General features: G+C 43.2%; 1 protein-coding gene and 1 long non-coding RNA gene across 3 annotated transcripts in view; one reads left to right on the top strand and one right to left on the bottom strand.

The window, feature by feature from the left end:
- Nucleotides 1–8491, bottom strand: part of LOC306645486 — a 69424-nt gene extending 60933 nt beyond the window's left edge. For both annotated transcript variants that reach the window (XR_013759669.1, XR_013759670.1), the window contains exons 1-3: nt 8044–8491; nt 5534–5620; nt 5100–5186 (exon numbers count right to left, since the gene is read on the bottom strand). This is a non-coding gene — a long non-coding RNA (uncharacterized lncRNA). The remainder of the gene's footprint in view (nt 1–5099; nt 5187–5533; nt 5621–8043) is intronic.
- A 1292-nt stretch (nt 8492–9783) lies between these two features.
- GAS1 (growth arrest specific 1) lies at nt 9784–12367 on the top strand. The gene has a single exon (XM_079112979.1). It carries the CDS (start codon nt 9815–9817, stop codon nt 10856–10858), a length of 1044 nt encoding a protein of 347 aa, XP_078969105.1. The 5' UTR covers nt 9784–9814; the 3' UTR covers nt 10859–12367.
- Nucleotides 12368–14663: the final 2296 nt, after the last annotated feature.

The raw sequence follows: 14663 nt of genomic DNA on the forward strand, positions 1-14663 counted from the left end.
AGAGAACAAGAGGTTGATGGTGTTAAACAGCTGTTCTGTATGTATTCATGTGCCTGGCAGTGAAAGCAAGACTTTGCTATCATTTTACCTCCTGGAGTTACTAATGATATGCTCCAAAGAATTAAAATTGTTTTGCATTTTTCTTAATCTTCACACAGTGTTGAATACTTAAGTTCCTGTACTTAAAACAAATTTACCTCTAAAACCAGAGAAAATGACCAGTATCCATTTATTTTTTTGGTTGAAAGCATGTCCCTGAATGCTGTACTGAAGACAGCCTTGGTTCTCCTTAAGAAGAATTCTCTCTCTTACTAAGGTACATGGGTACACCACCTAGACCGAACAACGTTCCAGAACTTTTGCTGGTACTTTTGGTGAAAAAGTAACTATTTCTATTGGGACTGCAAGAAGATTCACTGTGTCCCTATCAGTATTTATTGCTTTGTTGTTAGAAAGATCATTAGAAAGATTCTCAAGAATGGGCTGGACCAAATGGTACATGATTTTCAGTTTTAAAAATATTTTATTGGTGCATTATAATTATATATAATAGGGGGTACATTTTACATTTGAAAGGCATTACTAAATTGCCTTCCAAAAAATGATTTACCACCTCACAAGTCTACCAGCATGTTTGAAGGTATCATAGTGAGAGTTAGTTGTCGGAGTACTTTCAGATTTTAGACCATCTACTGAGTGTTAAAGTGCTCTCTCATGGTTTTCTACTTTTCTTTGATCTGACTACTAGTTCATTTAAACATCTTTTTACTTGTTCATTGCCAATCTGGATTTATGCTTCTCTGAATTGTCTATTTATACCTTTTCTCCATCTTCTTCGTCTGTCATTCTCCTATAACTTTATAAGAGCTCTTTGCTTACTAGAAAATGTAGTCTTTGTGATATACTCTCTTAGTGGACTGCTGTAACAGAAGACTAGAGTGGGTGGCTTCATCTAAAACATTTATTTCTCATAGTTCTGGAATCTGGAAGTCCCATGGTACAGGTCTGGTGAAGGCATTCTTTCTGGTTCATAGATAACTAACTGCCTTCTTGCCATATTCTCATACGGTAAAGAGCCTTCTGGTCTCTCCGTCTTCTTAAGGACACTAGTGACATTATGGGGACTCTAAACTTGCCCTAGTTTGGATCTAAAATATTCCCCAAGGGCCCAGATGTTAAAGGCCAAGATCTCATTTTGGCATTGTTGGGAGATGGTAGAACACATCAGAAGTCAAGCCTACTGGGAGGTCTCTGTGTCCTCTGTGCTGGGAGGGTGTGTGCTCTTTAAGGGAACTGTAGGACCCCAGCACCCTCCCTTCCACTTACTAACCCTGAAGTCAATGGCTTTGCTCTACTAAACATTCCCCCACAATGACCACAAAAGCAACAGGACCCAAAGCAATGGGGCCAATTGTTTATGGAATGAAACCTCCTAAACTGTGTGTCAAAATATACCTTCTGTCCTTAAAAGTTATTTTCAGGGATTTGTTACACAATGAAAGATTAACAACCCTTATGACCTCATCTAAAGCTGATTACTTCTCAAAAGCCCCCACCTTCAAATACCATTACATTAAAGATTTAGGGATTCATCATAAAAATTCTGGAAGGACACAGTCAGCCCAAGCAATTTATTTTATAAATATTTGTCATGGTTTGGATGTGAGGTGTACCCCACAAGCTGAGACAATGAGACAATGCAAGAAGGTTCAGAGGAGAAATGATTGGGTTTTAAGAGTCCTAATCCAATCTGTGAATTAATCCCTGTATATATTAATATAATTAATTATATTAATTAATTAATATTAATTAGTAATTAATATTAATATTAATTAATTAATATTAATTAATATAATTAATCCCTGTAATATATATACTATATATATTGTATCTGGAGAGTGGATTCCCCCTCTCTCTACTTCCACATAAGCCGCTTCCCTCTGCCATACTCTCCTACCATGATGTTCAACCTCAGCTCAAGCCCTGAGGAATGGACCCAGCATTCCATGGACCAAGACCTCTGAAACTGTGAGCCCTCAAATAAAGTTTTCCTCCTCTACAATTGTGCTGCTCAGGTTCTTTAGTCACAGAAGCGAAAATAGCTGATTAAAACAATATTCTTTCCAGATCTGTGCTTTGTTTATTGACTTTATCCCTGGTATTTTTTCCATATGAAATTTCTTAATTTTTATGTGGTCTAATATATATGTTTTATTCCCCATCTTTTGGTTTTCCAGTCTTGAGTATAAGAGTTTACCTCAAGTCTAAGTTATATATGTTATAGCCTGGATTCTCTTATTTGTTTTTTATTCTTTTACTTTTTATATTTAAATTTTATCTAGAAGACTTTTTTAAAAACTTTCATATAAATAGTTAAAATTCATAACTTAGAAATCATACTTTTCTTACTGATTAAACCAACTCCTTCTGTGAACTTAATATGTAACAAAGGTTATCATTTAATCAAGTCCATATTAATTTAATTATTAATACTACATCATGTGTTCTGATACTTCAAATTTTGTTTTTTTATTTTTCTTAAGTATTTTAATTCACTAATTTTGCCATATGAATTTTAATTTAATTTCATTCTTGTTGGGATTTTAGGATTGCATTACATTTACATTATATTAGGGAAAATTAACATTTTATTATATTTTACTTTTCTATATATTCAGATACTTTTAAGGTTTTTATAACTTTAATTATATGCATCCAAAGACTTTCTTTTAAGACTTTATTTTCAAATAACTTATATCTTTTTGTCACAATTCTACAAGAAAAGTTTTTCCAAATTTTCTTTCTTCATGCTTTTATCTAGAGTCCAGAAAACTTGTTTTGATATTCTTCTAGTAAGTGTTTTACCAAATTTTCACATTAAATCTAGCAGCATTTTATTAAGTACTTCTTGGATTTTCTAAGCATGCAGTCATACTTAGAAATTATTGTAGTTATGGATGAATTTCTGCTGTCCTAACGACAAAAAGCTTCAAAACATCAGAGATTATGGCAATAGAAATCTGTTTTTCACTCACACAAAAACTGTTATTGGCCTAGGACAGCTGTTCTCCAAATGTTGAATTTGCATTTGTGTTAGTCAGCTTTCCATTACTATAACAAATACCTCAAAAAAATCAATTTAGAACAGGTTTATTTTGGTGCACAGTTTTGAAGGTTTCAGCCCCTGATTTACACCATTGCTTTGAGCCTGTGGTGGTACATCAGGGAGGTAGAACAAAACTGCTCACCAAATGCTCAGGAAGCAAATGAAAGAAAGAGGAAGGGGCTGGAGTCCCACATCTTCTTCAAGGTCATGCCACCCATGACCTAAGGACCACCGAGTAGGCCTGCCTCTCACAAGTTCTGCCATTTCCTAATAGCACCATCCAGGACTGAGCCTTTAAAACTTGAGACCTCAGTTAACATGCAGATCCAAACTACAGCAGCATTATGGGTTACTTTGTGGTATCTTCATAACTAAAGGAGACTTCTAGGTTCAGCAACCAGGGAAAGAGAGTAATGGAGAATATTAACACTAGCAATAACATACCTTATCTTAGAGGCGACGATTGTCATTTCCAACCAGAATGTTGGCTGAAACTATTCACGTAGTCTTTCCCAACTACAAAGGCTATGTGGCAAGGAAAGTTAAGGAAAACCAGAAATATTGACAAGGACTAGTAATGCTGGCCATGTTTACTGAAAGTAATAGTTACACATTTTGTTTTATATTTTTTATATATATCATTGCATTTTTTATATTGCATTTATTAAAACTTCTAAAAATTAATAATGATATTGATTATCCTTTTTTCATTTCAATTCAAAAGGTTCTAGCATTTTGAAAAAATATTTGCTATTGGTTTCTGGTTGATATATTTGATATTATTTAATTCTTGTTTTCCTGATTTTTTTATGGGAAATCAGTGCTGATTTTGTCACACTTTTCCATTATTATCTTATAAGATCATATATTTTTTCTTTGTCAGTGTAGATTACATGGCTACATTTGCTGAACTTAGATCTACAGAATGAATCCCTCTTGATGCTGAAGTGCTATTAATTTGAAACACTGGAGGAATCTCAGGATTCAAGTGTCTGCACCTGGACTGTTAGCACTCCAAATGGCTAGTCACAAGGCCATGTTAATCTGACAAGTAAATTTTGGACAGTCAGATGCTAACTGACGTTACAAATGTATGTGCACAAAAAAGTATTTTACTGTTTTCTTAAGAAGGATTAATTCTTGGGAACAAAGTAGAAGAATGGGAACCCCATTGAAGGACACATCACTGATGTACAGCAGTGTTGGGTCATTCCCACAGCTAAAAATCTGGAGACTTCTCTGAGCTCCATCTTTTATCTTCCTTAAGAACTATCTACATATCCTTGAGTCTTGTTAATTATAACTAAGAAAATGTTACTTGCTTACACCCACCCTTCCTGTCTCTCAACTGCCCTGGTTTTTTAGAAGTTTTCCTTGTTGTTGAACACTAGGTGTTTCCCAACTTGTCCTCTAAACCAGAGTTCAAAGTAGGGAAGCATTTTCAAAGCACTTGGGAGCTTTTTCAACAACATGTGCCCACTATAGCTTCATTATACTTAAATTATTCCTTGGGGAACAAGGAATGTGTATTTTGGGGAAAAAATACAAAGGCATATTTCTATCTAAATAATCCTGACAGTGGTTGCCAAAATTTCAGATTTCATAAACTAATTCATTTTCAAAAGGGAAAAAAAATGGGATTGTCTTTGAAAAAAGATACTATTTATTTTGTCTAGTATTAGCAAACCCTAAACAAACCTCTTTCTGTCATCTATTAATTCTAGTGTTCTATTAATTTAAGGAGATGTGAAATCCCTAAGGCAGGAAAGAAATAAGCAAAAGGTCTTTATTTTGAATAAATTTAGATATTTAAAGAATTTACTACATTGTTCTATTTTTTCTCATTTCAACCTAAACTTCCACACAGGGAATATTTCAGAAATTTTTACATCTCATGATAGCATTTTGGAGTTGTGAGTTTGAAGAAAACAATAAAATACTGTCAGGGGAGATACCATGACCATGATGTTGGTTTTCACAGGGTGAGACTTACCCATTACACTCCAGATGTGATTTCGCCATATGTGGGAAACTGAGCTTCATAATTTGTGATAGTTGGGGACTAGGTTCATGCTTTCCCCTATAAGGTGGCAGCAAGGGATGTGGGCAGAGACAAAATACACTCTTCAAAGACACGTCCTCAATTGTCCTACTTCCTCCAAAACCTAATAGTCAATGCAACTATGAACTCATCGGTAAATTAGTTCATTGATAAGATCAGCATCCTCATGATCTACTCACTTCCCAAAAGCCTCACCTTTGAAAATTGTTACCCTGGGGCCCAAGCATTCAACACATGAGCCTTTGGAGGACATTCCAGATCCAAACTATACCACACTCACTCTTAGGGTCTCTGCAGCACCACTGTACCACCATGACAGTGAGTAGCTTTCTAAATTTTTCATGTAGATTTCTCGTTTGCCTCACCTGGTCTAGATCCTGGCTTGGGGTTTCTCTCATGTGCTTTCAGTTAAGTGACAGCTGGAGCTGGAGTCATCTGAAGGTTGGAATGGGCTGGAATCCAAGACATGTCTTTAATTACATATCTGATATAGTCTGCATTAACATGGCTGAAATAGCTAGAAGCTGGTGAGGGATCTTTATCCCTTTTCCATGTAACCTCTAAGAATGGAAAGCTTGGGCTTCCTTACAATATGGCTATCTCAAAGGAGACTGACTTCTCCAGAGAAAGGATTGCAAGAACGCAGGTAGAAGCTGTAAAGTTTCATGTGACTAGCCTTGGAAGCTGTAGAATGTCAGTCACTGTCACCATATTCTACTGGTCAAAGTCACTAAGGCCTGCCCAAGACTGAAGAGGAAGGCAATTAAGACTCTGGCCTCCTTTCTAATACCAGACCTTATTTTATACTATGGATCAATAGTAACAAAAACAGCATGGTATAGGCACCAAAACAAACATGAAAACCAATGGAACAGAATAGAAGACACATAGACAAACCCACATATATACAGTTATCTCATACTAGACAAAGGTGCTATAAAAATACATTGGAGAAAAAAAAATGGCCTCTTCAAAAAATGTTGCTGGGATAACTGGAAATCCATAGACTGAAATGTAACCCTATATCTCACCCTGCATAAAACCCAACTCTAAGTGAATCAAGGACTTAGGCATTAGACCAGAGACCTTGAGTCTACTAGAAAAAAGTAGGCCCAAATCTCTATCATGTTGGCTTAGGAACCAAATTCCTCAACAAGACTCCTAAAGCATAAGAAGTAAAATAAAAAATCAATAAATGGGATAGTATCAAACTAAAAAGCTCCACAGCAAAGGAAACAATCAAGAACATGAAGAGAGAGCTTACAGAATGGGAGCAAATCTTTGCCACCTGCATCTCAGATATGGCATTAATCTCATCCAAAAAATTCTAGGGTAGAGGTTCTCAAAGAATGGTCCCAATGGAATATTATTGAGCCATAAAGAATAATAATATTATGACATTTGCAAATAAATGGATGGAATTGGAGAATAAGCCAATTCCCCAAAACCAAAGGCCAAATGTTTTCCCTGATAAGTGGATGATGATATATAATGGAGGTTGGAGGGTGCGGAGTGAGAGAAGAATGTAGGAACTTTAGATTATGTAGAAGGAAATGGGGGGGTATGAAAAATGGTGGAATGAGACAGACATCATTACCCTATGTACATGTATGATTACACAAATGGTATGAATCTACATTATGTACAACCATAGAAAGGCGATGATGTACATTTGTGTACAATGAATCAAAGTGCAGTCTGGAAAAAATAAATTAATTAATCAAGAAGAAGAAGAGGAAGAGGAAGAGGAAGAGGAAGAAGAAGAAGAAGAAGAAGAAGGAGTAGTAGTCCCAGACAAGCAGCAGCAGTATCCTGAGAACTTAAGAATGCAGATTCTCAAGGTCCCCAGTTTTACCAATCAGAAACTCCCAAAGCCAACAATGTAAATTTTAACAAGGCCTCCAGAAAATTCTCATGTTGGCTATTTGAGATTCACTAGTCTAAAGGAACTCGACAACTTAAATCAGTAACTTAAAGAAGAGACTGATCCTTAAACTTGTTCTTTATGACCCTAAGATCACAGATTGTTACTGATGGAAGGGCTCTTATCAAGTGTCTAATCTAGCCTTGAACCTTATGCATGAGAGATCCAAGTCACAGAGAAGGACTGAGTTGTCCAATCCTTTCTGGCAGGTCTGAGACGACAGGACTAAGACAAGTCCAAATAATCCCCACCCCCAAAACACACATGCGCGTGCGCGCGCGCGCGCGCGCGCGCACACACACACACACACACACACACAGTCATAGATATGGTTGTTTCGATGTATCACGAAGTTGCAGTCTTCCTATTATTTTTTTAAGTATAGTTTTACATTGTGTCTTTTCCACTATTCAAATCAGAGCAAGATAGTCTGCCTTAGTTCAACCCGGCTCTGGTTAGGTTTTTTGTTTGTTTTTGTTTTGTTTTGATTTGTTTGGAATTGCAGAGGTCCAGCTTCCCAAGGCAGACCCAGCGCCTCTAGGGGTTACTGTAGCCTCCGCATGTGCAGGAGGCTTTTCTGCAATCTGATAAATGTAAGCGTGCTGTGGCTCTGACTCTGACTTTTGCCATTTACATTCACTTGGACTCTGGGGAGAGGCGCAGCTCAACTCTGAGCGCGTTGGACCCTGGGTTCCCACCGCTTCTGGAGAGGAGATTTAGCCTTAATTTTTGTGACAGATGGAGTTGATAGTCTCTCCACGGAAAGGGGAGTAAAAAAGCGCCAGTTTTTGACAGGCCGCAGACGCCCGCTGCCTCTGGTGGCCGAAGGCTGCGTTGCGCCCCAGTTAAGGTAGCTCGTAAAGTCCCGGGGCAGAACTGCAAAAACTGATGGGCTGCAGGGCAGCTTGGCTTAAACCAGCTTCCCAAGTCCTAATGAGGACTGAAACTTACACTTTAATATAAACCTTGCTGCGTGTCGATTTATCTCCTTCCTCTGTGTTGTGACTGCGGCCAGATGGTACTGCTCAACATTCCTGAAAACGTTTAATGCTGTTATAATTTTTTTCATTGCCGTACGTGTTATAACCATATTCCTAAGAAAATGATTTGGTTGACTGGATTTCTGCCTTGCAATTTGAAAACGATGCCTGGTGCAAGAGCCATACCTGCCAGTTAGGCTAGCGGGTGCTGGAGAGGGAGGGCTGTAAATTTCTCATTTATATCTCCCCAACTGAAGTGAGTGTGCGTCTTTCTTGCATGATGTGTATGTGTGTGTAAGTTTCAAAAGTCCCCCATAAAATTATCTGGATTCTTTCCCATCCCGACCCCCGTAATGACCAGAACTCAAAGATGGAGAACCTGAAAAATGAACTAATTTCTGAACCTAGTCGAAGGCACCGATGGGGAGTTGGGGGGGGGGGAGGATCGGCGAGAATTAATACAATTACCCTACAAAAAACAAAAGCAAGAAAGAAAGAAAGAAAGAAAGAAAAAGGAAAAGAAAACCGAACAAAAAGACCCGTGGCTGAGCCGGATGCTAACAGCTGCCCCTAAGCCTGGCCATTGGTTCTGTGCGCAAGCTGGGGCTCCATATCCGAGCCTCCTTAAGAGTAGGAGGAGCTCCGGGCCTCTGTCAGGCTCCCTAAGCCGTTCCTTTCAAGCCCTGAATGCCTGAATGTGAGCTGCCCACCACTCTCCCCGCCCTCCCCCACTCCGCATCCCCACTCCAGCAGCTCGTAAAAAAAAAAAAAGTTTCAACAACAACAGGCAGGACCAATAGCATCTCGAAAAGCCGGGAAAGGGGGCCGAGCAAAGGGCGAAAGAGAGTAGAGAAAGGAGAAAGCGGGCAGGCTCGGAGCGCGCGGGGCCGGGGCTCGGCGAGCCGGAGGAGCGTTGCTAATGTTTTTGTTTGTTTGCTTTTCCATGCATGCATAATGAGGGGGCACCGCGGCACCACGCGGGGGCTCCCAGCCCACTTTTGTATTTAAAGCCTCGCTGCTAGCGAGTCCGCAGCCCGGCTCAGCGGATTCGCTCCCCAGGCTCCTGGTCACCCGAGAAGCCGCCAAGGGAAGCCCGGGAGCCGCTCTCCGGCCGCGCCGAGTTTCTTGTTCTCCCCGCGCCTCCTAGAAGGACCTTCCGGGAGCTCCGCTGGGGCCGGGGTCGCCGCGGACGGAGGGGGAGGGGACGCGGGCGGCCGGGCCGCGGGAAGGCGGGCAGCTCACGGACGCCGAGCCAGGAAGCGGCGCGATGCGAGAGCCGGCGGCGGCGCGGCGCTGAGCCCGAGAGGAAAGACCAGCCGCTGCCGCAGCGCGAGCAGCCGGCTCGGACGCCGCCGGTTGCACCACGTATCTGCAGACGCCGAGCAAAATGCACCCGCGGTACCGCGCGGTCCTGCAGCCCTGCCGCGGGCCCGCGGCCCGCAGCCCCCCGGGGCGGCAGTGAGAGCCTCTCGCCACCGCTGGGGGCCGAGCAGAGGGCTATCGGGTGGAGGAGCGGGACAAGATCTCGGCGGCTAAACATTTCCAGGAAGCCACCGCACGCGTAGCAAGAGCCCACCTTCTGCCACCCGCGGGGCATCAGCCAACGGCGCGCATGGATTTATGAAGACACTCATGCAAGAAGTGGGCAGGACTTGGGCAAACTTTTCCACCGGCTCCGCGTCCACTGCTCCCAGCGCCTCGTCTCCTTTCCCCTCCTCGCCCGGAGGCCGCCGCTGCCCGCGATGGTGGCCACGCTGTTGGGCGGCGGCGGCGGGGCCCGCGGGGGAACCGTGCCGGGCGCCTGGCTGTGCCTGATGGCGCTACTGCAGCTGCTGGGCTCGGCGCCGCGGGGCTCGGGACTGGCGCACGGCCGCCGCCTCATCTGCTGGCAGGCACTGCTGCAGTGCCAGGGGGAGCCGGAGTGCAGCTACGCCTACAACCAGTACGCCGAGGCGTGCGCGCCGGTGTTGGCTCAGCGCAGCGGGGGCGACGCGCCGGGGGCCGCTGCGGCCGCCTTCCCGGCCTCGGCCGCCTCCTTCTCGTCTCGCTGGCGCTGCCCGAGCCACTGCATCTCGGCCCTCATTCAGCTCAACCACACGCGCCGCGGGCCCGCGCTGGAGGACTGTGATTGCGCGCAGGACGAGAACTGCAAGTCCACCAAGCGCGCCATTGAGCCGTGCCTGCCCCGGACGAGCAGCGGCGGCGCGGGCGGCCCGGGCGCGGGCGGGGTCATGGGCTGCACCGAGGCCCGGCGGCGCTGCGACCGCGACAGCCGCTGTAACCTGGCGCTCAACCGCTACCTGACCTACTGCGGTAAGCTCTTCAACGGGCTGCGCTGCACGGAAGAGTGCCGCACCGTCATCGAGGACATGCTGGCCGTGCCCAAGGCGGCACTACTCAATGACTGCGTGTGCGATGGCCTGGAGCGGCCCATCTGTGAGTCGGTCAAGGAGAACATGGCCCGTCTGTGCTTCGGCTCAGAGCTGGGCAATGGCCCCGGCAGCAGCGGCTCTGACGGGGGCCTGGACGATTACTACGACGAGGACTACGACGACGAGCAGCGCCCCGGGGGTACTGGAGGCGAGCAACCGCTAGACGACGACGACGGGGTCCCGCACCCGCCGCGCCCGGGCGGGGGCGGAGGCGCTGCTGCTGCTGGCGGCCGCGGGGACCTGCCGTACGGACCCGGGCGCAGGAGCGGCAGCGGCGGTGACCGCTCGGCGCCCCGAGGCGCCTGGACGCCGCTCGCCTCCATCTTGCTGCTGCTGCTCGGGCGGTTCATTTAGGCCTCACGCCCCAGCAGCTGGCTGCTGGAGGGCCCGCGCCCCGCTCCGGCGCTAGCTCTCCGGCTCGCCCCCGCTCCGGGGCACCGGTGGCTCCGGGACAGAAAGAAGATGGTCGAGAATACTTCCCCAAACTTTTTCCAAATCGATTCGGCCTTGCCATTCTTCCCACCACTATTTTTGGCATTTCTCCCGTCCACTTTCCGGAGCATGATTTCTTGAACCTCCCCTCTCGCACTCCATTTAGGCTTCGGAAACAACCAAGTGGTCTTCTCTGCCGAAACCTATCTGTTGAGGTCAGGATACCCTGAAGGGACCGGGCGTGGGAGGAGAAAACTGGAGTCCTGTACTTGGAAGAGAGGGTGCTAACCCCGTGGGGGGCTTAACAAAGTTCCAGGGACCTGGAGGTGGTGAGGGAGGGCGGGCGGGATTGAGGAAGGAATTATATTTCCAAAGGGGCTATTAGTGTTTTCCCGGTGAGGGGGAAAAAACAGTGCCAGTATCGACTGTTACTGCTTGTGGCCAGTGTGGACATAGCAATCGTAAGTAAATAATAGAAAAGTCCCACCTACCGATTTATTCGTTTACTGTTGGCATCAGCACCCAGAATTCTCGGTGACATTGGGTTGGGAGGAGGGTGATTGCCTTAGGGGAAACCCTTAAATTAGTGTTAGATAACTTTGAGCCCTTGACCTTAATCTCATTGCTACCACTCTGATCTGTTAGCACATTTCTTAGAATTAAGCGTCCAAAAATTCTGATGTATGGTATTAAAGAATGCAACTTTTTATTTTAAAAAGCTCTGCACTGCCATCTATGAAGCCTCTTTATGACGTTGTTTTTGTCATCATTTTTGTACTTTACATCAAGAAATTAATTGTATGTTCAAATATACAGAGACTATATATTGCCTCTGCTCCTATCAGGGCACTAAACCCTGGTACATCGTATATAAAGTGTATTAAAACTGGGTTTGTTACCAGTTGCTGTATTTTGTATATAGAATTTTTATAAATTGTATGCTTCAGAAATAATTTATTTTTTAAAAGAAATTAAAAGTTTTAAATCCTCATCCATGTTACATCTCCCCCCCAGAAATGTATAGAATCCATTTTTCACCAGAGATCCAAACCCACAGTCCATTTTGAAGTATGCTCTATTTAGAACAGTCTTAAAATGTACAGTGTATTTTATAGATTTGAAGTAACATTCTTATTTTCAAGAGAATTTATGGACATTGTAGAAATGTACAAATGCATTTCCAAACTGCCTTAAACATTGTATTTTTATAGACATCATTTTTTAAAGTCCTATGTTTTAATAACTATGACTGTGTATTTTTTGTTATTTGTTTTATTAAAATGTGTGCATCAGTAAAGAGTTTAAACAATGAAAATGTTGTAGTTACTTTTCAAAGTTACACTGTGGTTAACCCAATAATAGGTATGGAGGTGTTTGGAGTGGGCACTGGGAATCCATCAACAATCAACTGAAATTAAAATACAGTGCATGACAAGAAATGTAGGCTGTTGTTTCTGCCTTTAATTTAAAGAACAATTGGACATCTGTAAATGAGGCTGTTAAAAAGATATGTGACTGGCCTCCATTGGTTTTTGCATTTGTGGAAAGAAATCACAAAACATTTGTCTCCAGTGTATAATTTGAAAATAACCCAGGCAGCACATTTCCCCCTCCCCCCTTTTCACTGGGACCCCCCCCCCCGCCCCCCAGAACCCCCCTTCCTTATGCCACTAACCCCCAGGGGTGTCCTCTGTGGCTACTAGACATTCTCATACAATCAAACATGCCAATAACATCTGTTACCAATAGGTTCTAAGAAGCCTACATGACTCAAATACTTCAAAGTCATTTTCACACTTTTGGTTAAAAAAAGAAAAAGAAAAGTACAAAATTTTGTTACAAAACATTCAGGCGGACAAAAGTAAACACACTGGGGAGAGGAATAATTACCAGAACTTGTAATATTGTTGTGAGGGGTTGTTTAGCAGTGGGCTGAAGGCTGGGTTTCTGCCAGAGCTACTGATCTACACTCAAACGCCCTTAGATAAATAATTACACTCTTAAGCTGTGTCGAGTGCTGATACACTTGACCTTGTAAATAGAAATGTTTGCAGTAGGAATAAACTCCGGCATTGGAAAATCTTTTAAACATTAACACAAAAGAGAGAGCTCTGTCCTCTGGGGATTTGAGCTTGAACCTAGCCAAGCTAGGCACTTGCAAGGGGGAAAAAAAAAGTTTATTTATCTTCTATCCCGGGTGTTTATTTAAAGCTTTTCCTTTTAAACGCAGTGATTGGAAGGCAAGTCAGGAGTTTAAAAGTCACCACAAATAAACTTTGTCTGAGGGGTCGACAGATTAGCAAGATCTGGTGTCTCTTTATTTGATATTAACATGTACTGAGAAAACATAACCAGATTTCTCTGCTGCCTAAAGTAATTAACAAAGCTATGCCCCTTCCAACTTCCTTCCACCAGCTCCCACCCCCAACTTTGGAAGTTTCTTTTGCTTCTAGCTCACTCTTTTCCCAGCATTTATGGAAGGATTCCAGACACTTCTTGGTGCACCTAAACCTAAGATTCCTATGTATAGTATCAGAAAGTCTAAGATAGTTGTAGCATCAGACTTGAGTCTAGGAAAGCGGTGTGTGTGGTTGGAATCTCTAGTCACCTGAATGGTTGAGTAAACATATTGTTAAAACAAAGCTAAGAGTGCTGTTTCTTTGGGAAGTGAACAAAGAGTATTCCAAGAGACTTGTAAATGAAATCAGCTCCCTTTACAAAACAAGGAGGAGTTAGCAATACTCTGCAATGCTCCTGCATTTGTCCTTAAATATATTTAAATCATCTCCATTCCATGTTATTTTAACACATTCTTGACTAAAAGTTAAGTCTTTGTCCCAGTAAAAGGCCCAGTTTTCCCCAGTAAGAAGTAAAAGACATTAGCACTAGAAAAGGCCTGATAATTAACTGCTACAATAAACTCACGACTTGATTTTACAGGGTCCTGTCAAAAGCATCTGCCTGGAATAAATCAACATAGCTCACTCTTGGGGAGAGGGGACACGAGGCTTTATGCTTTCTTCCTTGAAGAAAGTGAACACTGATCTGTGGTCCATTTTAATTTAAACAATTATACACAGGAGTCCAGGAACCCCCTGCCTTCCCTACAGATCTAGTGGATTCCAGAACAGGCCGTTGAGATATTAGGACCCTTGGGCTGTTGGTTATGGAACTGTATGCTGCCATCTGCTTCTGGATAGAAAGGATTTTTACAGATGTTGACATCTGTGATATCTCACCCTCTCCAGGGAGCCCTTTGGAATTCTGGACATTTGGTTCTCTCAAATGTCTTATGAAAAATGCCTTGGAAGTACCATTAATGAAAGAGAAGGTATCTTTGGCTTTTCTTGAAATTCTGAAAAAGTGCCCCTCCCACCAGGCACCCTGCCATCTATTTTCCACAGAAGTCTTCCAGAGGGAGAGGAACTCCTTTTGAATTTCATGTAAAATCATGTGTCCTCACAGCCTTTCCCATTTCCCCAGTTAGCAGGTTTGAATTCTCAGTGACAGTTTATTTGTCTTTGGAGCCACTTCAGTGACAAATGTTTAAGGGAGTGTGGGACAATGGTTGAGAACAAGGGGGCAGTTCATTGAACTGACAGTGACCATACAGTAAATAGAAGAAGGTTCAGGCTTCACTGCTCACCCAAGCACACAGCAACGCTTTTGTATATAATCACAAAGGACATAGCATAAGGTCTCTGTTCATCTTTAACAATATATAGCA

The sequence above is a fragment of the Sciurus vulgaris genome, assembly GCF_902686455.1.
Source record: "Sciurus vulgaris genome assembly, chromosome: 15".
NCBI classification, from domain to species: Eukaryota; Metazoa; Chordata; class Mammalia; order Rodentia; family Sciuridae; genus Sciurus; species Sciurus vulgaris.

What these genes read in the sequence shown, in the direction of transcription:
- GAS1 (XM_079112979.1), top strand. Translation starts at nt 9,815, where the DNA reads ATGGTGGCCACGCTGTTGGGCGGCGGCGGCGGGGCCCGCGGGGGAACC.